This window comes from Ambystoma mexicanum, chromosome 7q (assembly GCF_040938575.1).
Source record: "Ambystoma mexicanum isolate Mex_15411 chromosome 7q, UKY_AmexF1_1, whole genome shotgun sequence".
Lineage (NCBI taxonomy): Eukaryota > Metazoa > Chordata > Amphibia > Caudata > Ambystomatidae > Ambystoma > Ambystoma mexicanum.
In genome coordinates, this window is record NC_090941.1 from 1,109,174,546 (window position 1) to 1,109,201,793 (window position 27,248).

The 27,248-nt window shown below is 46.2% G+C and overlaps 1 protein-coding gene across 3 annotated transcripts in view; it reads left to right on the forward strand.

Annotated features, from left to right (window-relative positions):
- The window catches only part of TRIM3 (tripartite motif containing 3), a 551,630-nt gene extending 528,976 nt beyond the window's left edge, over positions 1-22,654 (forward strand). For all 3 annotated transcript variants that reach the window (XM_069640490.1, XM_069640489.1, XM_069640491.1), the window contains exons 11-12: positions 8,821-8,961; positions 11,674-22,654. In XM_069640490.1, the coding sequence (XP_069496591.1) occupies positions 8,821-8,961; positions 11,674-11,826 (294 nt within the window). In that variant the 3' untranslated portion in view covers positions 11,827-22,654. The remainder of the gene's footprint in view (positions 1-8,820; positions 8,962-11,673) is intronic.
- Positions 22,655-27,248: the final 4,594 nt, after the last annotated feature.

The following is a 27,248-nucleotide window of genomic DNA, read 5'->3' on the forward strand; positions in this document are numbered from 1 at the left end:
CACTCATTCCAAGACAAATACACTAGTGGGACAAGTGGTTCTTAGACATTTATTCGCTCATGAACCTTCTCACATCCCATCTCCTTCTAACACTGCTCGCTAATCTATGCACAGCATGTGATCCAAGCAGATTCCACAAGCCTCATAAGGGATACATTACTTACTGTAATCGTATTTCTGATGCTTGTATCTGCTTAGATTCACATGCAACCCACCCTTCCTCCCCTCTGAGAGAACGCGCATGGATGCTTATGAGCTTGTCTGGTACGTATCTGCTTGGATACAACTGTACTCACGCTACACCTCATGCTACCTCATGTCAGAAAAATAACAATCTGAGGGACCTCGATAGGTGAGGGATCATGGATAAAGTGGACGTCACAATAGGGATAGTATTACTGGCACCCCCTGTCGACGTCCCTTTTTGAGTTCCGAAAACAACTGTACTATTCTGGAGCTTCCACTAGATGTCGGCCTATGCACAGCATGTGAATCTAAGCAGATACAAGCATCAGAAATACTATTACAGTGAGTAATGTATCTTATATATAGGGCTTCCTGCTTGAAGTTATCCATACTATGCATGTTACAGTTGCTATTCTAGTGGAGATTAGCTTTGGGAGGGTTTTTAGTTGAAAAAAGTAAAGCAAACTCTCAATGTAACAAGTCTACAATAGGTCCTCACCGCCTGCCACCAATATTAGGCAAGATTGGGTGCAGTACCCTTTGGGTGCACAACAGCAACCTTGACCTCCTGGCAATAGGAACCCAACCTTTGGTATAAGTCTGTACTACACAGGTTTGTAGTGTGGCTGAGCAGCCAGGCTTATCTCAAGAGGGGTCAATGTGATCAGTAGGGTTGTAACACAGAGTTTCACAGTGACAGTTATTCAAATAAAAACGTACAGTTTTAACAGTCAGTTACATAATCATTCTTCAGGAGGGAGCAAAACATGTAACAATTATAATGCACTTCAAATACCACTCTTAATTTCTCTAAATAAGATGATACCCATTGGGGATGGTACAGAACACTTCCTACACCCTCAGGTGACTTAAATAGCTAGGACACTGTGGACATTAATTTATCACTGGTACAGTTAGAGCAATACTGAGTTTGGTGCAAAGGTTAGATATGGGAATAAACCAAAGGTTAACAAATAATTCATACATAGGTAAGTACTTCTTGGACCTTCCAATGTCAAGTAAATGTAACCCTTTCCTGGGGGAAAGGTAAAGGCACAGAGTCAAAGGTAAGAAGAGTTTCTCAGGGAGCCAGGACAGCCAATGTTAGTTGAGCAAAGTCTATGGGAGCTGAAGATCTTCTTTGCAGGTAAGTAAAAGTCTTGCACCCTGTTTTTAGAAAGGTTTGTAGAAATAGGATTCACTTGAAGGGCCACAAGCTGGAAGGCTTGTGAGGGGCAAGGCTGTAAGCAACTCTGCAAGCGTAGCCAAGACAAGTTTCAACTGAGAGCAAGTAAGGCTACACAACAAGAGGTAAGTATTCTTAGACTTTACAGTACCTTTGGTTAGAAGACATTTTTCCAGTTGGCTTCTGTTCCTGTACAGCTCTGCAGATCCGAGTGTTTCTGGGCCTCAGTCATGGGGACAAGAGGGAGGACTCCTGCACTGCAATGGCAAGGTCAGCGGCAGAAATTAGCAAATTTCAATTCAGTGGCACTTTGGTGTTTCAGGTCCTCGCTTCTGACAGCTGATAGCAACACTACGCTTCTCGGATACCACTTTAGACTTTCCTCGCATCTGGGGTCCAGCACTCTGTTGAGGTGGCTCAGGCTTGGTCAGTCCTGCTTCAGGGAAGTCCAGAGGATCTTCCTGGTGCTCGGGTCCAACTTAAAAGCGATCAACTCAAGTTGGTGTTCCTCTCCCTGGCACTTCGGTTCCAGCAGCAGTGGAAGTACAGCCAGCTCAGAGAGGATATCCAAACGAGTTCACTTTGGAGATGATTGGTCCCACCAACTCAAGGGGAGAAGTCGTCCTTGCAGGGCTTCTATAGTCGAAACAAATTGAGTTTCAGAACAGTAGTAGGACTTCACCGGGCAAACCAACGGTCCATGAGTTGCAGCAGGCATCTCTTCCAATTTCTTCTTCGGATTCCTTCATCCAGTGGTCGACTCTGCCTTCCAAGCCAAAAAGCCTTGCCTTTTATGCAGGTTTCTCCCATTCATTCCAGCTTAGCTGTCAATCACACAGCAGGGTGGCTGTCCTTGCCGGACAGCCCACCAGCCAATCACCTTTGGGTGCATTCCTGTAACCAAGGGGATTAAGCACAGGGAGTTTCGGGAACCTCCCTCACTTCCTGCCCCTGCCAGACATATTGGAGGCAGAGGCGGGCTTCACTTGTGAATCCTGCCAAAGACAAAATGAACAAAGGAACCAAACCTGGTTTGGCACGCAGAGTAAATCTCGAAGGACCTTTCTGAAAAGAAAAGGCGAAAAAAAGACCAGGGCCATTTTCACAAAATGGGCACCCATGGTTGCCTTACTGCAGCTGCGAACGCTGCCCACGGTAAAAACACACAATGGTAGTAAAAAGTAAAGTGGTGCGGGCGGAATATAAAGCGAGAGTCCTGTCGGACCACTCGCCCTTGATTGTTACCTGGCAGTACTCCGAGCGGAAGCGCTTACGGATCCTGTGTTCAAGGAAGAGTTAAGGGAAGAGATCATAACCTACTTTGAGGAGAACACGGGTAGTGTAGACTCAGCGTGCACATTGTGGGAGGCCTTTAAAGTAGTGTTGAGGGGCGTGGCCATAGCGAAGTCCCACAGTCTGCAAGGCGGTATCCTGGCTGATTTACGGGAGGCTGAGAGGGATTTGGAAAAAACACAAAGAGAGGAGGGCGATACTGGTCCGAATGCGGAGCGGATACTTCAACTTCAACAAACGTGTGGAGAGCACTGGGACAGGTTGTGTAAACTGAATTATAGGAAATACATAGAGAGGCAGCACGCGGGCGGTGACAAAACAGGACGGCTTTTAGCGTGGTTATATAAGAGCGAAACCCCTAGACCCACCATCAGGGCGATAACAAGGGAGGACAGTAGTGTAGTGGACACCCAGGAGGGAGTTAATCAGGAATTTGCCAAATATTACAGAGAACTATATGGGGATGTTGAAGAGGATAATCAAGAGATGATAAAAGAAACACTCGAAGATATAGGCCTACCCAGGATAAGTGCTGAAGAATTAGAGGCGGTGGTGAGACAATTGCCTACTAGTAAAACCCCAGGGGCGGACGGGTTTCCGAGCGAGTTTTATAAAGCATACATGGCAGAGGTGCTCCCTCCGATGCTGAATATGCTAAATGAAGCGTTTGAGGCGGGACAGCTGCCGGAGTCGCTAAGGGAAGCAATTATAATTCCGCTCCCTAAACCAAATAAGCTTGGGCACAGTTGCGGCTCCTACAGACCACTATCAATGCTGAATCAAGACAGTAAGATATTAACAGCCGTTTTGGGGAGCAGACTGCGAAGAGTCATAGATAAACTCATACACCCGGACCAGGCGGGCTATGTTCCAAACAGAAACATAACTCATAATCACAGACGACTCCACCGAGTCCTTGAATGGGCGGGGCGGAATGAAGGTGATATGGCAGTAGTGTCCTTGGATGCGGTAAAGGCTTTCGATTCTGTTAGGTGGCCATGGTTGCTGTCGACGTTAGAGGAATATGGGATGGGGCCCGGATATGTCAGATGGGCAAAGATGTTATACAGTGCGCCGCTCGCTAGAGTTAAGACGGGTGCAGTTATTTCAGAGAGATGGCGGTTAAGCAGAGGTACTAGACAGGGATGCCCATGGTCCCCTATGTTATACATATTGGCATTGGAACCGTTGGCTATATACCTCAGACAGCAGTATGACCCCATAGGCATTGAAGTGGGTGGGGAGCGACACTTAATCTCTTTATATGCAGATTGATTGTTATTGTATCTGAAGCATCCCGAGGAGAACCTCCAGTATATTTTAGAGGTTATGGATCGGTACGCGGAGCTGTCTGGAATAGCTGTGAACCCTCAGAAGTCCGTAATTTTCCCGTTGGGTAACTATAGGGGACTCCTTGCAGAGCAGTTGCCGGTATTGCAAGCCCCTTGGGCGGTTGACACCTTTCGATACCTTGGGATAGACGTGTATCATACGGTTGAACAAGAACATAAGCACAATACGGAGGTAGCTGTGGGAAAGATAGAGCACAGTATGCCATTTTTGGGGAAAGCTGCCGCTAGCTATGATGGGGCGTAGTGCAATGCTTAAGATGGTGGTACTGCCCAGACTCTTGCATTATGAAAGTACCCCCGAATCCGGATTGTTTAGAGCAGACTGTGCGCCATTTTATTTAAAGGAAGTGATCTGGTTGTCCGAAACAGATATGCAAGGGCGCCCCAATATGTTGATGCTAGGGTGGAGGATTTGGCGCCGCGCGTGCAGGATGATGGAAACCTCAGCTCTGCGCTCCCTGCAGATACCGCTGGTGGCACTGGCTACTGGAGATGAGCAACTGCGGAAGAGGATCAGAAGCCACTGGGAGCCAGTGGGTTTGGCAACGATTGGAGATGTTTGGCGGGAGGGATCCATCATAAGTTTCGAGGAGTTGGGCGAGGAAACAGGTTTACACGCAGGCCAATATATTACATATCATAGACTGGCGCGCGAAATTAAAAAGACTTGGCCCGAAACTGTCCTCGAAGCAGAGCCGGATGGTATTGTAGACACTATATATGACATAACAGAGGGAGGGCATGAGATCTCAAGGTTGTATGATATGCTGATGCTTAGGATAGGTAAAGAACCAATGCAACTTCGATTAGATTGGGAAACTGAGGTGGGAGCCCCAATGGAGGATGGGATGTGGGAGCGGGCTTTGTGGTATCATCAGAAGGTGTCGAGAAACGCTAGGTTGAAACAGATACAATTATATATTACGCATAGAGCGTACATGACACCCCTGAGGATATCAAGGTTTAAAAATGCAGGTAGACAAGCATGTCCCAAGTGTGATGAAGAACAGGCTGACATGACACACATGTTTTGGTCCTGCCCTGTGGTTGGGCGCTTCTGGGGCGAGATAGCGGCGAGACTGGCAGATAAAGGAGTTGCACTGGTTGTAGAGTCAGCTTGGGCCTGCTTATTGGGGGGGTTCCCTAGATCGCAGAAACTGAAGCATGTGAACAAATTGAAAGACTTGGCATATGTGCTGGCTAAGAGAAGGATTGCCATGGGGTGGAAGGCCTGTCATAAACCGCAGGTGGAGATATGGTGGAAGGAATTGCAAAAGTGGGCGGAAGCAGAGACAATGGTATGGCAGGAGTCCAGTATAAGGGGAGGGGAAGAAGAGGTGGGAACCCTGCTGGCTTGGAAATCACTGATAGCGGAATTGTTTGGAACGATGCCAGACCTGGCGGATTCCAATGGAGAACGGACCCCACCGCGCAGCGTGAACACAGAATGAACAGACTTGATGGGCTCGTAGGGGGGGGTGGGTTTTGGGGAGCGGAGATCAAATTGTATAATGAACACATTCGAAACTGTATTATGCATCTTGTATTATATATTTGGTCTGTATTGTTTTGTTGGTTGAAATATAATAAAAAACGTTTATAAAAAAAAAAAAATGGTAGTAAAAAGTAAACCACTACCACCAGCCATTAATTGTAGAAAGGGTAAAATAAAAATGTTACATGAGAAACTAGACAAAGGGGATACTAAGTAACCCCTCCAGCACCCTATGGTAAGATAGTGTGTGCTGGGTCTAGAAAGTTACAAACGTAAGAAAAGTCAATTTCACTTCACTGCTCTTGGAAACAGTAGTTTCACCAAGAGAAGGTATTTAAACCTTTGGAAAATCTAAGAGACTTCCCTGTGTCATTGCACAGGTGCATTGTTTCACAATTGTATTCATTTATTTAAAGAGCTCACCGGACCGTCCGGCATCTCGGCGCTTGTATGATGTTTTTGGTTACAGTTACAATAAAGTACAGTGCAGTTACAGCATAATACAAAAGATACGAAATAGCAGGAATAAGCAAGGAAACTTTACAATAGTATATTTATATGCAAGAAGGAAACTGTGATAAATATATAGATGTCATAATTGGTCATCCAGTTTGTTAGAGTAGGGGGGTACAATAAAATAGATACAATTAAAACCAGTCTTGGAATTAAATGTCAGCGGTCGTTGGCGTGTAGCCAGTGTTTGGCATTGGTTTTGAATGAATGGAAGGACGGTGAGGCTCTTAAGGTGTCCAGAAAGTAGTTCCAAAGTTGTGCTGCCAAGAGTGGGAAGCTAGATCCTCCCGTTCTTTTAAGTTTAAAGTTGGGGATTCTGATGCTGTTGGTTTGAGCCCTTCTGATAGGACGTTCCGATTTATGCTTGTAAATCTTTCAGTGAGATATGTCGGAGCTTTGTTGTTGAGGCATTTGTATGTTAGGTTTAGTGTCTTAAGTTTAATTCTGTCTTTGGTGGCTATCCAGTTAGAAGATCTTCTTTGATTGGATATGTGATGACCTTTGGGAATGCCTAGGGCTGTTCTTGGGGCATTATTTTGGAGGGTTTGAAATGTGTTAGTATTGTGTTTACTGGTGCCGAAGTAAAGTTTGTTGCAGTAATCCAATTTCGATAGGAATAGTGCTCTTGCAATTGTGGTGCAGCTTTCAGTGGTCAGAAATGGTTTACGTGCATACATTAATTTGCATGTGTAATTTGTTGCAGAAGCTGTGGCATTTACTTGCTTGTTAAGGTTGAGAGCGGAGTCTAAGTAGAAACCTAAAGTTTTTACCTCCTTGGCAATTTTGATTTTAATACCATCAATGGTGATGGATTTGCATTGGTGAGGGAGTTTGACCCAATAATTAGGAGTTAGGTCTTTTCGTAATTGAGACATAGACCATGGGTAGCCATCCAGGTTTGTATGATTTGGTAAATTTTGTTAATGAGGTTTGTGTCTTTATCATAATCTCCTTGGATAGGGATGAGGATCTGGGTGTCGTCTGCATAATTAGTGTATGAGACACCCATATTGTCATGTATATCAAAGAGAAGCTTTGTAAATATATTGTACAAAGTAGGGGAGACACATGACCCCTGAGGCACTCCACAAGTGATGGATTCTGGGTCGAAAAGACTCTTATAGTTCTATTATCTAGAAAAGAATGCATCCATGAAGTGGCCTCTGTGGAAAAGTTAGCCGCCGATTTGAGGTGGTGCATAAGACTTTGTGGTCAACCAGGTCAAAGGCAGCTGACAAGTCTAGGAGTAGAAGAATGGAAGTTTCTCCTCTATATTTTCGCTCATCTAATGTGTTCTTGAGATCAAGAAGGGCCGTCTCAGTCCCATGTCTTGGTCTGAAGCCCGATTGTCTGGTGCCTAATAAGTTGTTCATCTCCAAATAAGATTGAATCTGTAGATAGGCAGCTCTGTCTAAGATTTTAATGAGAAACAGAACTGTCGTTATAGGCCTGTAATTGGTCGGGACGCTTGGGTCCAAGTTAGGCTTTTTTAGGAGGGGTAGGACCCAGGCGTCTTTGAGGTTGGTTGGTACAGACCAGGATTTGAAAAAAGAATTAATGAAGGTGTTAAAGAAAGGAGCTATGTCTTTTGCAGCTTCTTTGATGATGGATGCTGGAAGTCATCGGGAAGGTTTCAGTGAGGTAATGATACTTTCAGCTTCCGTAGTAGAAATTGACCTGACTTTGAATTGGTTGAGTAGTTTAGTTTGGTTGTTGGCTAGTTCTTGTAAGATGGCTTCTTGAGTGGCAAGCACACTCAATGCAAAGATGCTGCCTATGGAGTTTGTCAGACTCCAAAGTCAGATCACAGAAGAATACATGAGAGATTGGGGAAAAGGGTCTCACTCTCTCCAGGTTAGAAATTAAAAAGTCCTAAAGTCCAGTAAAAGAGCTGGGGGTCTTTAAGGTATAAGGGAATTAGCACATTTCTGAGAATTCTTCCTAACAGTAGTGCCCTTCCTCCACTTTTTTCCTTATAGCGTTTTTGTGTGAAACAGTGCCGGGGTTCCTAGATGAGTGGCTTGTTGGGAGAAAGAGGCCGTTCCTGCTCTAAAGCTATGCCTTTACGAAGAGACCTGGATTTGGAAAGTCTCTTGTTGCTTCACACAATTGGCTCGAATAGGCTTGGGTGTTGGTTCCATCCAGTCTGTGCTTAAAGGGATAGTTCACTCACAAAATTATATTGGCTCAAAAGATAGGCCATAATCAAAAATAAATATAAAAAATATTTTTAAATAAAGTTGCTATGCAAAATTTTGAGCAAATGACGCTCAAACTCAAAAATGTCAAGCACTAGCAGGCATACATTTTGTGAAATGGATGGGCCTCCTGTGCTTTTTAAGCTCTGCTCTTGCAGCACTAGTGAAGCAAATGCCACCTGCTGGTATCTTTGTTTATTACAGCTGACTTTTGCTTCATTAGTGTCTGAGAGCAGAGAATGCAGTCTGGATCCTTCCTGCTGTCTGCTCCTGGCAAGTGCTTATTATTTTTTTTAACTTAGAAACCCACCACAATTATAAATACAACCGCGTTGTATTTATGATTGCAGTGGCTTTCGCTTTGTCTCCTGGGCTCCCCCGAGCCGCGATAGCCCTGGAGACTCAAAGCGAAAGTACCGGCATTTATAAAAACATCATTGTTGCATTTATGATTGTCGTGGTTTTCTTTTTAAGTTTCCCGGGCTCCCCCGGGAACTTTTCTCCCTTTTAGGAAGCTTTTCTTCCTTCCCTTTCCCCATCCCTGATGTTTATTCTTTGTCCCTCTCTGTGGTGTAATGCTTTTTTCTTTTTTAATAGGTGTACAGCGCTGATGGAGAGTTTCTCTTCAAATTTGGGTCTCACGGGGAAGGCAACGGACAGTTCAATGCTCCGACAGGGGTGGCTGTTGACTCTAATGGAAACATTATTGTGGCCGACTGGGGAAACAGCAGAATACAGGTGATTATGCAGTACAGTGTTTATGGGTGGATGCGGTTTATTGGGTAAGCTGTAGGGTTTTGTTGATGTGATTGGTGTGTGCGGTATCGATAAATGGCCATGGTGGAGGTGGACTATGCGGTGGGTTGGAAAGCTAAAAATGCTCGCTAAGACTGCGTTTCTTCCTGAGGTTGAAAGGTGATCCTTGGTGGAACTACACAACATATATTTATGTTATCTGTACTTCACTGCGTCATAGTATTTAATGTTAATTAAAAGATGCTTTCCTTTTTTTGCCTTAAAGTTCCTCTTCAGATCAGGTGGTAACAATATTAGAGCCCCATTCTGTGGTACCACTGTGTACATCCTCGTGGAGGAGGGGGGGGGGCAGTCTTCGTGTCCATTGTTTTTTTTTTTTTGTTGTCTTGAGTATTTTTACTACCCATTTACTTTTGTTAGGACTATTTGCTCCATAGGAACTAAACGTGTCTGGTCTGCCCATGTATCTATACGGCTGGTTTGTCTTCAGGTTTTTTGGGCAACCACACACAGTGAAGTGTCACTTAACCTGAAAATGGAATGCGCAATTTACTGTGTGTTGGGCTTTCTCAAAACGCCTTCGTCGAACTTCTATGGTTTAAAATGTTGGAGCATAGCTACATTTCCTCTCCAAGTTCACTCATCAGACTGCTCCTACAAACTCCCCTACCAGTGGAGTTTTTAGAGTGATGGAATGTAAATGTCTTCCCCAAATTCCCACGAGTGAAGAGGGCCTTAACGAACTAAAGGGGTCTCTGGGGTGGGTCTCTCTCTCTCTCTCTTGAGACATCTTTAAAATAATTGGTCAAAATGGTAAATTTGACAGCACAAAAGTAGACAATATGGGCAAAAAGCCATATATTTAAACAGGATATGCCAACACTGCCAATGTAAATACACTTTAATACTGCTTGTGCCCAAGGAAAATCATACAGTTTATCATAACACATGCCAGCTCACACTGTAATGTGCCGCTGTAAACCCCATTTTCATGCTACTTCATGCACCGGTTCTTCACTGTGTGGCTTTCCCAGACCTAACTCTGCTGCCATTTGATCCTGGCGGTTGTGTTTTGTCCACATTTGGGCCTCAGTAGCGAGTTCTGTCCACATTTGAACCTGAATGCAGAGTCTGCCCCATGGCACGCCTCCATTCTGACTTCTGCCCTATTTTCCCAGTTCTGCCTCCATTTGCCCCTTAGTGTCCTGTTCTACCCGCATGTCGTCCTTAGGGTCCGCTCCTGGTCTCTGATGCCCCTCAGTGCATGGGTCTGCGTAATTTTACCCTGAGTGCCTGGCCCAGTCACTATCATTGTGCTCCAATTGTCTGGTTCTGCCCACATTTGCCGGTTCAGCCATGTTTGCCCCATTAGACCCTCACTGCTGAGTTCTGCACCATGTGACCCTCAGTGCCCAGTTATTCTGTCCCATTGTAGCTCTCAGTGCCCAGTTATTCTGGGCCAATGTAGCTCTGTGCCAATGGCCCCGGACACCTGCCACATATGACAAGTGCACATACACACACCAGGGGAGGAAAGTTGACTCCCATAGTGCGACATGGGACCTCAGATTTGGAGTCCCAGCATGCATCTGGGGCACCAAACCTGATTCCTTTGTGTATGTCATGGCCAAAGATCAGTGACGCCACCGTTCCGCTGCAGGAACAGAGGCCCCTGCAGGCTGCATGTGGCACATTACCCCGCCTCATCCCTCTGAGACAGGACGATACTGCTGGCAGGAGGCGCTATACCTGTAGGATTACGATGGAGCTGTCATGCAGATCACTACCCGTAACTGGCGGCTTCTTAAGCATGTGTTAATATAGCATTGCTTTTTATTTATTTCCTTCATTAACCTTTACGGTGTCTAGAAAAGATTCTGAAAATGTGTCGGAGATATCGGAGTAGGAAACCTGTTAGCTAAAGTTCTTTTGAGGGTTATTCACACAGTATTAATTCACATTATTTGATTAAATAAATCCCAGTAACAGAACATGGCTTGTTATGGAAGTTGCAGCTCGTGCCCTTCCCAGTCCTTCCTCTGCCATCTTTGTGTGGGTTAGATGCATGTCATATGTCAGATCTTGGGCGCCATCTTTGTGAGGGTCTGATGCATGTAGTCTGTCATTTGTCAGATCTTTGGCGCCATCTTTGTGAGGGTCAGATCCATGTCGTTTGTCATTTGTCAGATCTTGGGCGCCATCTTTGTGAGGGTCTGATGCATGTTGTCTGTCATTTGTCAGAATTTCGGCGCCATCTTTGTGAGGGTCAGATCCATGTCGTTTGTCATTTGTCAGATCTTGGGCGCCATCTTTGTGAGGGTCTGATGCATGTAGTCTGTCATTTGTCAGATCTTCGGCGCCATCTTTGTGGGTCAGATCCATGTCGTTTGTCATTTGTCAGATCTTGGGCGCCATCTTTGTGAGGGTCTGATGCATGTAGTCTGTCATTTGTCAGATCTTTGGCACCATCTTTGTGAGGGCAAATTAAAGTCCTGCAGAGCTTGAGAAACCACATTAGCTACATGATGATGGGTCATCTTGGTATGAGAAAGCTGCAATATACAAGCACTTTGTTTGGGGTGTTTAAGGACCTTTAGATTGAAATGATGGCTGTCTTGGCTGGTTATGGTAACACTGAGCATGCCTGCCAGATGGGAACAGCACTGACATCTTGCTCTTCTTTCTCCCTCACAGGTGTTCGATAGCTCAGGATCCTTCCTCTCCTACATCAACACAATGGCAGATCCTCTCTACGGTCCCCAGGGGCTTGCGCTAACCTCTGACGGACAGGTGGTCGTGGCCGATTCAGGAAACCACTGCTTTAAGGCTTACCGGTACCTCCAGTAGCCGGAGAGATGGGGGAGCCATGCAAAGCCCACTCCAAAGTCGCGATGGAGGTCAGCCAACTCAGTCCAAACAAAAGAACCTTTAAAAATACTTTCCCAAAATTGAGAAAGAGACATATGTGATAAAGCCCGAAAAGCGGTAGCGCTGCTTGGGCCAAACAAAAGGAAAAGGAAGAATTACTGAAAAGAAGAAAGTACAACTTTCAAAATGCACAGGGAACCCTCAAACAAATGTTCTTTGGAGATGGGCCCTTTCATTTGCAAATGTTGCTAAGCAACGCTACGGACGATTGCATGACACAAGCCAATCGATGAGTAGAACAGTCGGCGGTGATTGAACAGAATGTACGATTGGATGATGAACAAAACAAAGACTAGCCTTTTCTCGAAGGAAAGGATGGATTTTTATTTAATGGAAATTGTGTGCAAAGATTTCCCTCGGCCCTCCAGAGATCTGACGCGCCAGGAAGTGGTGTACGACCGCTGACAGAGCCAGTTGCTTTACAGGCCCTCATTGACTTGCTCCAAGGAAGGCTTAGCCATAATTCCATCTGTGTCAAAGTGTACTGCTCAATTCACCATTGCCGGGTGGCTGAAAAGACTCACGGCCATCGGGCCCAGCCAGTCCCGGAAACGCGAATGTATTGTTGCTTTATTCCATTGTGTTCACGGCGCTGTTTGGTATAACATTCATTTTTCCATACACTCCAGGGGGAAAGGGCAACAGCGGTGTTAGAAACACAGCAGCGAGATCCCTTACCATGCTTTGTCTAGACCCTAAGGGTAGGGCCCAACAAGTGATTACCAAAAGAATCTGGTACCTTTCCAGAAACACTACTTTGAGGTCATGTTGTTTGTACTGGTTGTCAACAGAGCAAAGGTCTGTTAGCGTGCACGCCCACTACCACTCCTAGCGAATAGCTGGTGGCCAAATGCAAATGGGCTTCGAAACAGCTCATTGCCTGGTGAAACTATAGTGTGGAATCTGCCATGCTATTATCTCAGTGACTAATAGCATGGCTGTGTTCTTCTCTGTCCCGATCCTCATTAACGATATGAGGATTACGATGGTTGAGGAACCTATGCGATTGTCCTCCTTGAGGGGGTCTGAGGATGCGCCTTTGCCGTCTCCTTTTTTTATTGTTTCCAAGTGGGACTGCAGGCTTTGCAGGTCTCCTTAATCAGAACTAAAAAGGAGTTGCGGAATCTCCTCCTTTCCAGAACCTTCTGGGGAGGGGGAGCGTTGGGGGGGGCTTCTTGTACCTTCCATCTACCAGTGTGTATAGATGCAGCCTCCAACCCTTCTGCTGGCCCTGATATCAATCCCTATAGAGTACAGAGACCCTCATTCAAACAGCTCCGCAGCCCGGCTTGCCAAATTTGGGAGGAGCCTTCGGCAGCAGCCATGTCTTGGATGTGAAAATAAGCTAATTTTCCTCCAGATGCACAAACACTCTGCTGGGGTTGGAACGTATCACTCAGGATGTGGGGTAGCAAACTAGAGCCGAGAGGTGGTACGATAACGGCTGCCAATGAGCAGAGTGGACAGTGGCAGGAAGTTTAGGGTTGGCATTTTTAAAGTATCAATATTGCACTATATCCTGTTCAGGTCTGGAATATGCTTGGCTAGGACCACATAGTGGGGCAATGGACGCGCTATGTACAAAACAGTGCCCCATTTGTCAGCTTGAAAATTCTTGCCAGTTGGCATCCCAAGACTTTACAATGTAGCTTGTGAGCTTCTTCCCAAGACTCTACAAGGTAGCTTGTGAGCTGCATCCCAAAACATTACAAGGTAGCTTGTGAGCTGCACCCCCAGACTTTACAAGGTAGCTTGTGAGCTGCACCCCCAGACTTTACAAGGTAGCTTGTGAGCTGCATCCCCAGACTTTACAAGGTAGTTTGTGGGCTGCATCCCAAAACATTACAAGGTAGCTTGTGAGCTGCATCCCCAGACTTTACAAGGTAGCTTGTGAGCTGCATCCCCAGACTTTACAAGGTAGCTTGTGAGCTGCATCCCCAGACTTTACAAGGTAGTTTGTGGGCTGCATCCCCAGACTTTACAAGGTAGCTTGTGAGCTGCATCTCCAGACTTTACTAGGTAGCTTGTGAGCTGCATCTCCAGACTTTGCAAGGTAGCTTGTGAGCGGCATCCCAAAATATTACAATATAGCTTGCGAGCTGCATCCCAAAACATTACAAGGTAGCTTGTGAGCTGCTTCCCAAGACTCTACATGGTAGCTTGCGAGCAGCATCTCAAAACATTACAAGGTAGCTTGCGTTGTGCATCCCAAAACATTACAAGGTTTCTTGTGAGCTGCATCCGTAGACTTTACAAGGTAGCTTGTGTGCTGCACCCCCAGACTTTACAAGGTAGCTTGTGAGTTGCTGTCCAAGACTCTGCAAAGTAGCTTGTGAGCTGCATTCGCAGGCTTTACAAGGTAGCTTGTGAGTTTCTGTCCAAGACTCTGCAAAGTAGCTTGTGAGCTGCATTCGCAGACTTTACAAGGTAGCTTGTGAGACGCATCGCCAAACTTTACAAGGTAGCTTGTGAGCTGCACCAAGATCTACCCTATTCCCAGCACATTAAATCTGTCCATTATGCATCTCAGGCTTTCATTGGAGGGACAGGTGAATGCGCAGACACGGCAACGCCCTCCAACACAAAGCAGCTCATGATTTATGCGTGTAAAGAACACATGTTCAGCCAACAGAAATTCTCTGTAGGGTGGAAGTGTCAGACTTATTCAACCGATCAGCTATGTTTGTATAGAATGCAACCTCTTTCCATGCTTGCAGTCTTGCAGTCTTGCCATTGTGCAGCCAAAGCATGCACATGTGTATCCCATGCACTGCATTGTTAAAAACAGCACCATCTGTATGAGCACATTAACCCCAGCCACAGTTATACTTGGTAAGCTTGGCCAGGGCTCTTTGTTTTACTAGTGTGTTTTTCCTCTTTGACATAGCAACGTTGCACAAGCCAGCAATTGTGCAGGACACACTACAAGAGCCATCATGTGCAATATGCCCACTGTAGTTGGCACGCAGACATGTGAGGAAGCTCACTTGCAAGCAGGCTGTGATATAGTATGGCAGGCAAGAAGGAGGGCACTCCTTGCCCGTTCCTCGTATCATTGGGCATGAGCTAGGTTTCAGTATTGCACAGGGTGCATGTAGCCGCAGCGTCAGATACGGCACACCAGCTCCTAACGGTGCGGCTGTGGTGGTCACACCGGAGATGCAAAGAAACCGGAGGCGATTCCTTGGGGCTGCCAGCACACTTGATCGGCATCAAGCATGCATATCTTCAATGGAGACCAGGCGCGTGGTGGCCTCAGCAGTGCCGTAATGGTGTAGCAGAAACTATGCTAGGGATGTTGGTTGGATTCCCCTACAACCATATGGTTTTTGTGCCAAAGTCGGACGGAGCCGTCACATAAGAGACAGCGAGAGGATCGGTCCTTGAGAATGAGACGTTCATACCTAGGCACTCCTCTTGGGACATGGACCCATACAGGTTGGTGTCAATCTGTACTTGTGTGGCAATGAAGACTCTCAATGCAGCCTCAGAATCCACCGCCTCAGATTCCACCGCCTCAGATTCCACCGCCTCAGATTCCACCGCCTCAGATAGCACGTCTATAGAACAGTTGAGGGGAATTTCCCGCTGAACAGATTTTCTCTTTTTAAATAAGGGAGAAAGTGCAAAATGTGGGGGGCTGCTTTAGGGAGTCTACCACACAAATCGTGAGAATGCACAGTGTGTCCCTGGAAATCATACTTGGCCTGTCTGCGAGTCGGTTGTTCTACCAGTGCTGCGTGGTGATACGTCTATTCCCACACCACGCTAGCGTAGAAAGAAATGGGGATGACATATGCAGGGAATGTTGCTACCAAATGTGGAATGTGTTCCTTCACAGAATTGTGTGCAGGCCTTCCTCTTTAATATTCACACTGGAGCCTGCTACTTCTCAGCATCAATTCTGAGTTGGGTCCATAAGGTAGCCCTGCACTAAACACATGTCCGTGGCGTGGCTGCCGGCCCTTGGCTCCTGGAGGTGGGTGGGTTTCAGAAATATGAAGGTCTTTTCTCTGCTTTGAATCTCCTCTTGTGAACTGTGCTGGGTTTGCTATTGTGTGAAGACCCTCTCTGCAAAATGGCGTCCTTGACCGTAGAGTCGACTGAGCATCCTGTCGAGGCATGCCACTTGGCACGTGCTTGGACATGGTCTGCAGCCTTTGCCCTCGTAGACCCACCAGCCCTGGTTTGACTACAAGTCATGGTTCCGGAGGAGGAACCACAAGTTTAATGGGAGCAAATGGCTTTGTGAAGTGTTTCTGCATGGTTTCAGTTGTTGCTCTGCTGGGTTGTGCCGTTCTGTCCCATCCCACACCCCAAGTGCTTGAACCTTGTGGTAGGTTGTGGGGGTTTGCAGGGTGAACCGGGCTGCTTAAGGGCTGAAGCCTTAATTAGAGGTATGCATGGGGGAAGGCTGGGTGCCATGGAAGCCAGGCTGCACTCAGAAAGGGCTCACAATGTCCAACTGCTTTCCCGTCCCCTCAAGACATGAATCCACGTACAGGGAGATGTCCCATTGTACCCCAACACACCCCGCTCCGCAGCCGCACTTTATTTCTTTTATTTGTTATCCGCAGGTTTTTTTTTTATTTTTAGAAATCGTGTAGAATATGTACAGAGAAATTAAGCTTCCTACCCCTATGCCCTGTACGTGCCCCTATGCCCTGTACGCGCCCTGTGTGTGCGGTGCTCTTGCCAAAATGATACCAAATATGGGGGATTGGAAAGAGAGCGAGGGCGCGCAGCCTCTCCAGTTACCAACATTCCGCAGCAGAGGGGCCTACCTGTGTGGAGGCGCGTGGGGAGTCCTATGGGAAGGAGGAGGATCCACAGTCATGTGATGCGCTCCCAGCTGCGTGGTATGGCTGGGATGCGAAGGCCAATCAAATTGGTCTTCGATGGAACACCCAGTGGGGGCGGAATTGCTATTAATTGTATAGTTTTGTCTTAAATCATGTTCCTTTGTGATCATGCCATTGTGGCATCCCTGCGTTTAAGGTCCTTTTTGTTTTTTTGTTTATTGTACTTTTTTTTTTTTTCTTAAAACGGAGCTACATGGTATCTGCGCTGAGCCCCTTTACCCCCTGCCTAGGTCTGGTTCTTTACAAGTGCTCCCCCTCCTCATGCCAAATCAAGCCAAATACGATGGCGCAATGGCTCTGGGCTCCCACGTCACAATTGTGCAAAATACAGGGGAGAGTAACGTCGAAGGACAGCGGGTGCCCCAGCCAGTCAGCGTGCCGTCTCCCCTTGCAGCCAATCCCTCACTAGTCTGATGTGGTGGACTCCGCACCCATATTCCTGGAGACCCCACTGATCATGTGCTGTCCAAACTCCGAGGGACGCAGAAACTCTGTGTTAATGAATAATTCAATTGTGTTATGGTAGTCTCTGCACCATATGATACTGTGAGGGTTGAGCCCTGGTTTGCTTATTTTGCAGACTGCTCTGCTAAGCTTGATCCCAGGTTTGGCAATCAAGGAGCAGTCTCTGCGGAGAACTGGGACTACGCGAACGTCCGGGTCCTGGGTGGAAAGCTACTAGAAACCTGTCTCCATTCCGCTCCCTGGCCATTGCGCATGCGCGTGGCTGCAGTGCCTAGGCATTGCGCATGCGCGTGGCTCCACTGTATAGGCCGCCATGCGCGAGCAGGCCCAGAGCAAGGACCTTAAAAAGTGCGTGGGAAGCCCTGACCCTGGGTGCCAAACCCAAAGAGAGGCGCCTCCGTGCACTTGAGCGATAACTTTGCAAAGGCAGAGGAAGGAGGAGGAGGGATGGGGTAGAGGGCAGATGTTTGTCGAATTTTACACACAGGTTTGTTTGAATTATTGTTTACATTTGTTGTCATCTGCGTTTCGCTACAAAGATGTATCTGATATGTGTGCTTTATTTTTTTCTACTGCACGGCAGTCCCTGGCGGTGGAAACCACCCGAGCGATTGACTGGCGCCACTACTGAATTGAATGTAACCTGGACTGAGCCTTCATCCCGGTGGGTGCCATGACCATCGCTACTAACCCATCCGGGCCTACGCCCCCGCCAACTGCTTTCACTGGCACGGCGAGTACTGCTCATTGAGTGGCCGGTGCAGAATAAGGTCTCTCACGCTGGGGGGTAAGAGAGACACTAAAAGGGGTTCCACGGTGAAAGCGGCCACACAGTTCACACACAACGTGCATAGATGACAACCTTCTTGTGTTGATATTCATTTTACAATGCACACCTCTAAAGTGAGTGTATTTTTACTAACTCATAACTTATGTATAAAAAAGTTTATTTATTCAGGGGACGAAGCTGTCTAAAGGCTTCCAACCTTTTGACTGAGACCCGGAGGAGGGGGCAGACGGGAGTGGGGGGTTGGGGGGGAGTGGGGAGAGGGATATAGCTGGCGGCCGGTAATGGATATTAGCAATAGATGGCATGAGTACTGGGGTTACCAAACTCAAGAGCAATCTGAACTACTACCCTCTAGTACACACACACTACTAGTGCGTCAGGTGTTTTTCGGGTTGATCAGGACAGCGTTGGGAGTCCTCAAATGTCAGACTGTTAAGCTGGCACAATCTTTAACCAGTAGGCAATGGGGTTGTTGCCGCCTGCCAAGGTGTGAGGTAAAGATGGAGACACCAGAAGTTTTGTTTATTTATGCTAGCGTTCTGCCACTTTCAGCTGGGAAGCTTCAGAGCCTGGCTGCTTAGATATGACCAGGGCCAGGCATTGAGAACTGAGAGAATGAGGTCGATGGTGGGCAGCTGAAGCTCCTGTCTGCAACAGGGAGATACCCCCTTGGGCCTGGCTGAGCTTGAGGGAAGGACCCAGAATAGTGGGTGACTGGTGGTGCCATAGATGGAAATATCGCTAGATGTAGACGCCAAGCCCTACTTTTTGACTTGCCGTAGGTGTCCAAGGAATGGAGTAAGACAGAAAGCAAGCAAGCCACTTTGTAGAAATGGAGCTTTCAGTGCTCTCCCTGCCCGGAGTGTGGGGTTGGATGAGGTTGGAGCTCTGTGTCCCAGCATCTATCCAGGGACGCAAATCGCCTGTCCATCATAGAATCAGATGTGGCGGCTCTTGCTTGAAGTGGCCTTCGTGCCATTGCTTTTCATGCCGCAGTATTAACTGGATTTTGCATCCTGGGTTTTTTCTGTGTATCTTCATTCATTTATTTCAGGAGGTTGATAACGAGTCACTGCAGGTGTCGGATGCTTGCTTCTGTGCCTGTAGTTGTGCCACGGGTGGTGAGAACCGGCTTGCATTCCCTCGTGATGTTCTGTGGGTCTAGGGAGCATTGCCAACTATTGCCAATGTGATTCTTGGGCGTAAGGACACGTAGAATAGGGCCATTCATTTACACCCCATCACCGCCAGTACCTTATCTCTGTGCCAAACTGTCGTGCCAAGCCATTCCTGATCAGTGAATGACGGGGAACATATTGTGCCATCCAGCTGGGCATGTGAATGTATGGCAGGGCACCAGGGAAGACCCGATGTCTGGTGACCAGCTTACGCGGTTTCACGCTGTTGAGTTGGAGAGCAGTGCTGCCCGCTCCATCTTCGGGAATGGGTATGGTCAGTCGATGTGAAAGGCTGCATGGCCCACTTGGCCGCGAGATGGCCAGGATGTGGCGTGTGGCCCTGAAGGTTTGGTGGAACGTGTAGATGGCGACCTAACGCAACGCGCTGCGTTCTTCTTGGGATCAGGCACACGCTATTACTCGTTACTGGGATACATGTTATTAATGGTGATAAATGATATACTGGGGTGAGTGATGGGCAGAGCCAGCATTGATTTCATGACCCGGAACTTGCTGCCCCAGAGTGACCTGAGAGCGAGGGGCAATTCCCAGCCTATTTCAAGGCTCCTTGTATGACATGAACTGTGAAGCCCCCTCAAGCAGCTGACAGGTCCACACTCACACTTGTGCTGTTAGCCACCCCCTTTATTTATTTCTAGGACCACCATTTCATCGATTTGCACTATTGTCTCCCAGATTGTGAAATATGGCTAATTCTCTTTTGGGATTTCCAATTTAAATAGTTGCATTTCTTTTATGCGTTTGTACAGTAATAGCGAAAAAGCAACCAGTCTAGTGCTTAGAAGCTCAGTGTAAGGTTTGCAAGCTTTTGAATCAGTGTTTATTATGTTCCAGCGGCGCCGTGGCTGCCGACGCTGAGCTGGGAGAAATTATGAGGCTAGACATGGCCATGGGTATTGGAATGTGGCCACTGCGGGGCACGCGCCACGCGCTGCCGCTATGTGCCCCTCACTCCAGAAGGACCCATTTATACCAGCAGAGGTGGCTTGAAGCCCGTACCAATACTCCATCTGTAAGGAGGGCGCCCCGGCGGACGGAGAGAGTCCCGGAGTCATTCCACCCGCACTCAGCAATAATAACTGGACTCCGCCCCTGTGATTTTAAGCTTACATAGTCGATAAATTAACATCTGACCATTAAAAAAAAAAAATGGAATAAATGGGAGGAGCCAAACCGCAGTCATTGCAAGCAACTGTGAATCTACATAAATGAACACAGAATTGGAAGTGGGCCGCAGGTCAGGGGCTTATTTTAGGGCACATGAAGCTTGGGTGGTCTTGGACAGTGAGGAGGAGGCCTACAGCAGTGCACTGCTACCTGTCCAAGTGTGAAAATAAGGCTTCTTTATTAAGTCTCTACAACTGATGTTCCCTGTATCATGTCACTGGAAGCTAAACCATGGGGACAGTGTCAGCATTTTCCGGCTGTTCACAGTCCAGTTATTGGGATCCAACTGCGGGGGTTCTTCTTAGAATAGGGGCCTTCAACCTTTGGGTCTCCAGATGTTTTGGTCAACCACTTTCATGAACTCTAGCCACCCAACCCAATCAATGGTGAGAGAACATTGGGGTCGTAGTCGTACAAATCTGAACCAGGCTCCCTTCCATCCATTTGCCCCGCCTAAACTGCTCATTATTGTCTTTCCCGTAGTATGCAGTAGCTAGCTGGCCTCAGACTGGACCCAGCTCAAACAATTCTTACCACATGCAAGCAACAGAACTCCCTTTCTCGTTCCTAGCTCGTCGGGAGAAATGTATGCAAGTGAACCTGCAATGTGTCTACCTGGAGGGGCACTGCTTAAGAACTGTCAAAGGGCCACTACAGACCACAGCAGCCCTGTACGTTATGCCAGTGCTCCTGTCTATGCCTGCCCTTCATCCTGCGGCGGGCAAATAAGTCATAATTGCTAAAATATCTTGGAAAGGGCAGATGTGGATCGTTCCCTGATGCTTGGGGCTACGGTCCGCAACCTTTGGTTTTCCAGATGTTTCGGACTACAACTCCCATCAGCCCCGCCCAGCATTGTCATGGATGAAGGATCATGGGAATCATAGGCAAAAGCATCTAGAAAGCTGCAGGTTGTAGACCCCTTCACTGGGGCACATAGATTTCTGGGAAGGGGTGCAGCAGAGATGTGAAAATGGGTACAAAAACATAATGTTGGGAGCAACGGAACTAGCGTGAGAGCCAGTCGCGCTCACCCGGCACGGAACCAAGGGAATGTCCAGCAAAACCCATATACGCTGCAACACTTTGTTGGTTATGCCAATTCCCACATTGACAACTTTTGATATGACTAAAAGGTATTTTTGCTTCCCAAAACGAGAACCTGTTCGTGCTGTCCTACTGGAAAAGGCAAGATGGCCTTTCAGGATAGTCAGAGGGGTTTAGTTTCACCCCTGGGTCCAATGTTCTTTCTGTGGCCTTTCAGGGCTTTGCCAAATGGCTAGTAAATCTGTACCTAAAATCTCCTGCTACCGGCTGCAACTTCTCAACCTTGCTGTTACGAGCTGTTCGATTTCTCTGATGGTCTTGTATCGTTTTTGATTCGGTCGCCAAAGAAACAAGTGCCATCCAGTGTGCAAGGCTTGGATGCCAACTGTTCAAGATATGCAATTCGCCACACTCAGATAGCCATGCAACTTGCAGCCATACTTCCCATCGCCTAGCTTTCTGTTGCTCTGATGTTGCCAGTATTTACAAGATCTCCCCCTCATGCCCATTACACTGGCTTTGGGGTTCTCTTGGTGTGAGTCCCCCCAGAATAGGAGTGGCATGTCAGCTCCTCTCTGATGAGCAGTGCCTGGGAGAGTGATGCCCGTGTGGCTTCTGCCACAGTAGCCAATAAGAAACCTCACACCTCAGTAGTGGATGCTCAGCATGTGAGTGTACGTGACGCCTCTGGGGGTTTCCCCTCACACGTGGGGTCTGGTTCTACCTTTGCCGAGCACTGATACTCTCTAGGGTGCCGTTGGTCCTGCCCTTTTTTCTTCCATAGGAACAAAAGTATAGAACACATTGTACATACTTGCAAATGCTTTAAGCATTATCAAATCCCCTGCCATACAAGAAGACCACAGGCAAAAACATCTAATTAGTAGGCAATGGGTGCACTCAAAATCACATTGGCGGATGTAATTTGACACACCAGCAATACACGGGCTTCATTCAGTGACCTCTGACCCCACAGTGATCATGCTTTCAATAACCTTGAGTTGGGGTACAGGAGGTGGTTATGGACAGGCTCAAAACTTCTGACTTACAAGCAAGTGAGATTGCCCTTATTCTGGCACCGGTCCCCCCCACCTCTGTGACCCGTCCACCAATGCCCAGTTCCCAGCCACAATCATGGCCGGCCGGCTGGGGGCGGGCCCCACCACTAACGAACTGTAATGTAAAAAAGACGCTGACAATAAAATCATTGACGTTGAGTCTTGAGCCGTTTTCTTTGTTTGCATGATTACGTCAGATCAGATCCGGGTCATCATTTAAGCTTCTCAGGTGCTAATCTATCAAGGCATGTGATATGACGGAGCTGGAATGAGGAGAGAGACACCAGTTGCAGAGAAGCAGTGTGGTCATGCAGTGGTTGGTTTGATGAGTGTTGTTCTTCCTACCCTACACATTTATATGCATGCCATCATTCCCACACACAACTAAATGAGGATCCTGAACTAAAGTAAGGGACTCTGGGATAACTTGTGATCAGAGCCAAATAGCAAGAGCCTATTAGTAAACTGCACAACCCACGGAACTGCACTCTTGCTCTTTGGGAAGGTCCTGCAACCTGTGGCTCTCCAGATGTTTTGCAATAGGAGTCACCACGACCCTTCACCGTTGACTGTGCTGGGTAGGGCTGATGGGAGTTTTAGTACAAACTATCTGGAGTGCCGCCTGCTGCAGACCCCTGTTCTATGAGGACAGAAAGACAATGGCACAATCCTCTAAAGGAGGGCGCCCATATTTGTTCTAAAGTTTATAGACCAGCTCTGTTGTTACGCCACTTGATTATTTATTTGAGAGATGTGTACAGAATAAGGTACTACACTCCAACGCAAGAGGAGTACCTTCCTCTGTTGTAGCTTTGATGATTACAATGTAACTGATGTAGATGTAACACACTTTCTACTTCTGATAGACAAACACAAAACAACAGTAGCACTTAACCGTCAACTGCTAATTACAAAATGTATCCTGTGATACTGAGCGCAATACTGTCCGACAATACTGTTCCCTTAGTCTGATGCAATGTCCACGATGAGTAGCAGCAAACAAACTATCAGACAGCAACAGTTTACAGAGTCTGTTTACTCTTCTTTGCAATGCAAGAAATGACACAGTTTACAGAGTCTGTTTACTCTTCTTTGCAATGCAAGAAATGACACAGTTTACAGAGTCTATTTATTCTTCTTTGCAATGCAAGAAATGACACAGTTTACAGAGTCTGTAATGCAAGAAATGACACAGTTTACAGAGTCTGTTTACTCTTTGCAATGCAAGAAATGACACTAAAAGAGTGTCCCTGTCTCAAAAACTGAACACTGAGCCACTTGGGGTGGATTTACTAACAAAGAACACTTGGATTTCCTATTGCCATTGCTTACAGACCTCTTATCAGAGTGAGAACTGTCTACTCTTGCACTTCTCCATCTGTCGCAGGACTTCTCGGGTAATCGACCACTGCATCCAGCCAGAACACTGTACAGTAAAGCACCATGTTCATTATAATTCTCCAAGACCGGCTACAGTTTACATCTTTTACCCTCTCACCATCTCCCCTTCACTGGAGGCTATCCCAGTATGGCTTGGTGTGGGGAGGATTCTTTGCCTACTTGCCCTTTTGCGTCCCCCAACTTTTATTCAGAACACAGCCAACTCTTGGCTCTGACACCTCTGTCAGTGGGCTCAGCAGTATCTGGGCTCTTAAGCCCCACAACCTCAGAGAAACTCGTGAGCACATCTCAAGGCCATCACACATCCAATGCTCGATTTTAAATGATTCCAACAACACGTTGTGCTCTTAACTGACAAGATAATTGACTTGTCCAATATGGTCATTTCTTGGCCCCTTGCTGATGTAAACCGTTACTACAAAATATACATCCCAGCAATCACTGTCACTCAACTGTTATCTTCCCTTTGTTGTGACTTATGTCTGTCTGTTTTGTTCTCTGACTTTCCCCCTCTGCTATTTCCCACTTACCTTTCCCGTTTACTTATTCACCCCACAGATCACGGTCTGGTTTACAACCTGGGTGGGGTGGTCACAGTTCGCCCATACGGACAAGGTTTGTCACTTTAAGACCACTATGGTGGTGGTCCGCACAGTACAAAAGCCAATTAACATTAACCTAACATAACTTTCCTGTGCATCATTGCCTCCAGACCAAACATCCCCGTCTTCATCCTGTCAGATTCTGTATGCCTCCATACTTCGTCCTGCAGCGCCTTATTGGGTCTGCTGCTTCTAAACACAATGCATCATGGGTTTTATCGCTTCCCAGTGTCAACCTTTCTTTACCATATGCGTTGCTCTGCCAACAAAGATGGCTGCATATTACATTAAACCTGCTTATGCCAGTTTTCCAATACACTTGCCCATGTCTCTAGTATTTATGGCAGCTCATAAGGTTCATGCAATTGTCTAACACCACTTCCCCCGTTTGTGCTTTTAGCACAACTAAACAGCAACTTTTATATCCACTTTTAGTCATGAATGTTACTACAAGTGCTTCAGCTGCCTCTAACCAGGGCATCACGGACTGACCTTTGACTGACCCTGCCTATGCATAGCTTTCTAAATGCAACTCTACAAAATGTCTATTCACATTAAATGGTTTACTTTGCCCTGCATGCTAGGAGCCAGTCGCCTTCTTCCTCGGAGCCTTTGCAATTCGGTCTGTTGGGTATAAATATTGACAGCGTTCTATCCTTTGCAACATTCAGTGACATCACTATGCTAAGAGGGCCAATATTATTTATGCAACCAGTAGTAGTGCCCACAGGAAATGGTGGCGGCTGAGCAATTGCCTTTTCTGCAAAACACAATATATCACTTGAGGTACACAGAGTGGTATTCCTATATGTTGTTTGAAAAACGATTTCCACATCGTATGTGTGTTAAATGTAACTGATGCTTTAAAGGACATTGTGTATAGTTGCGTCAAAAAAGTACATTTTGGAATTGGTGTGGCCCCATGGGTATCCAATTAAATGGGGTTCCTAGGTTTTCTATATTCATCGACATAACTATATCAGCTGGCTAAAAAATGACATGTTCTCTATAGCAATTGTTCAGAGAGAAATGGGTCTCGTTGGAAGGTCACATTTATACAAATACAGCCACATTTGCACTAAACAGTTCTTACCATCCAAGGATAATCGGCAGTCTGTACCTTCCCAGCATACCTTATCACCTGCTGTTACTATTTGATCTGAGCTCAATGTGTTTATACACTGCAGCTACGGAGGTTCAGAGGGCCAGAATGGCCACGCCGTACCAATTCTTATCCAGAGGTTGAGTGTCAACTTTGGGGCACTTAGGACAAAACAACTGTGTTCTCTAGGAATCTTGATCTCTCATGCATCTTGGTGAATAACCCATGCCATCCTGCCTAGAAACTAGGTAGTATTAGTAGTAAGTGGGGGCCACTCATTGTAAAGTTCACCTCTTCACTCTGTATAGCTGTACTGTGTCTGCTAAGACCATACATCCGAGGGTTTTCCAGAGTCAAATCAAAATCACTTTATGGTGCAAACTTGTGATTTCAATAAAAGTGAATCAAGATATATGATGAAAATAGTATGGCATGCATTTCATTTGAAATTCTTTAAATGATTGCTTACAATAAAATACAATCTGGACCATGTTCTCATTTCAGCACTCCAGTTGAGAATCTTTCAACAGCACATGAAGATCATTAAGCGTTAATTAAAACATAGGTGCAGGGTGACATCAAGTAAATACAGTTCCCTTAATACAGGCACTAAAGCAATGCAACAAATTGTATTATATCTAGTACAGAAAATCTAAAATGTAGTAAATCCTCATTTCTATTAGTGTTACATATACAGAGTGTTATTTTCGGTTCTACGTTATTTCGCCGTGGTATTTTTCATCGCAGGTTTTTTCATCGCCGTTTTTTTTCCCGAAAAACTCGATTTTTTTTTTAAAATTTATTTATTTATTTATTTTGGGGAGGTTACCTCCCCAAGCCCCCCCTTTTTTTATTCCCTTACACCCACAACCATATATTTAATTTTTTAGCCCCCCCCAAAAAACAATGAGTTTTTTTTCAAAAGAAAACCCGCGATGAAAAATACAGCAGTGAAATGCGTGTATACCTTTTTTTCTGGGTACCCTCCATCTAACTGGAGGTGACTGCATTAAGTGTATGTGAATCAAAGGCAGCCCCCAGACCAAAATGTAACTGCATTTGGGTATGTTGGGCCTAAAATGCAGAGCATTGAAAACATTGAGATGACTGCCACATCAAAAGGCTGTTTTCAGAGAAATACAATCAAATGGGCATTAACATGCAAAAATACTGTATTGGAAATATGAAAGCATAATTGTGTCTGGCAGATTGAAAGGCAAGCAATTCATTTTCAAACTGCCAAACAAAATAATGCTGTTTCCTTTGGCAAAAAGAAAACCGCATGGAAAAATAAAGACATTTGCATCTAGGATTGAAAGGAACTGTTTACCAGTGAAACTTCAGTGCCTGTGCCAGTTTAATATAAAGCATAATTTAAAGATGAACATTAATGGCATAACCCAGGAGAAATCTGCATTTTTTTTGTGTTCAAGTATTAAAAGGCCTCCTGGGTAAAAGAAATTGTAACATGTAAAATCACCAGTTTCGGTTCAGAAGGATTGGCATTTGTTTCTGTTCTGGAGAAAAGGCTTCAGTTTATGTTCATAACACTCAAACAGTGACCTGCTCCCTATCTTCTATCTAAAACATCTTCTGAAGCCACTGCAGTGATGAAGAAGACATTTCTGATGTGTTGGGACCTGATTTG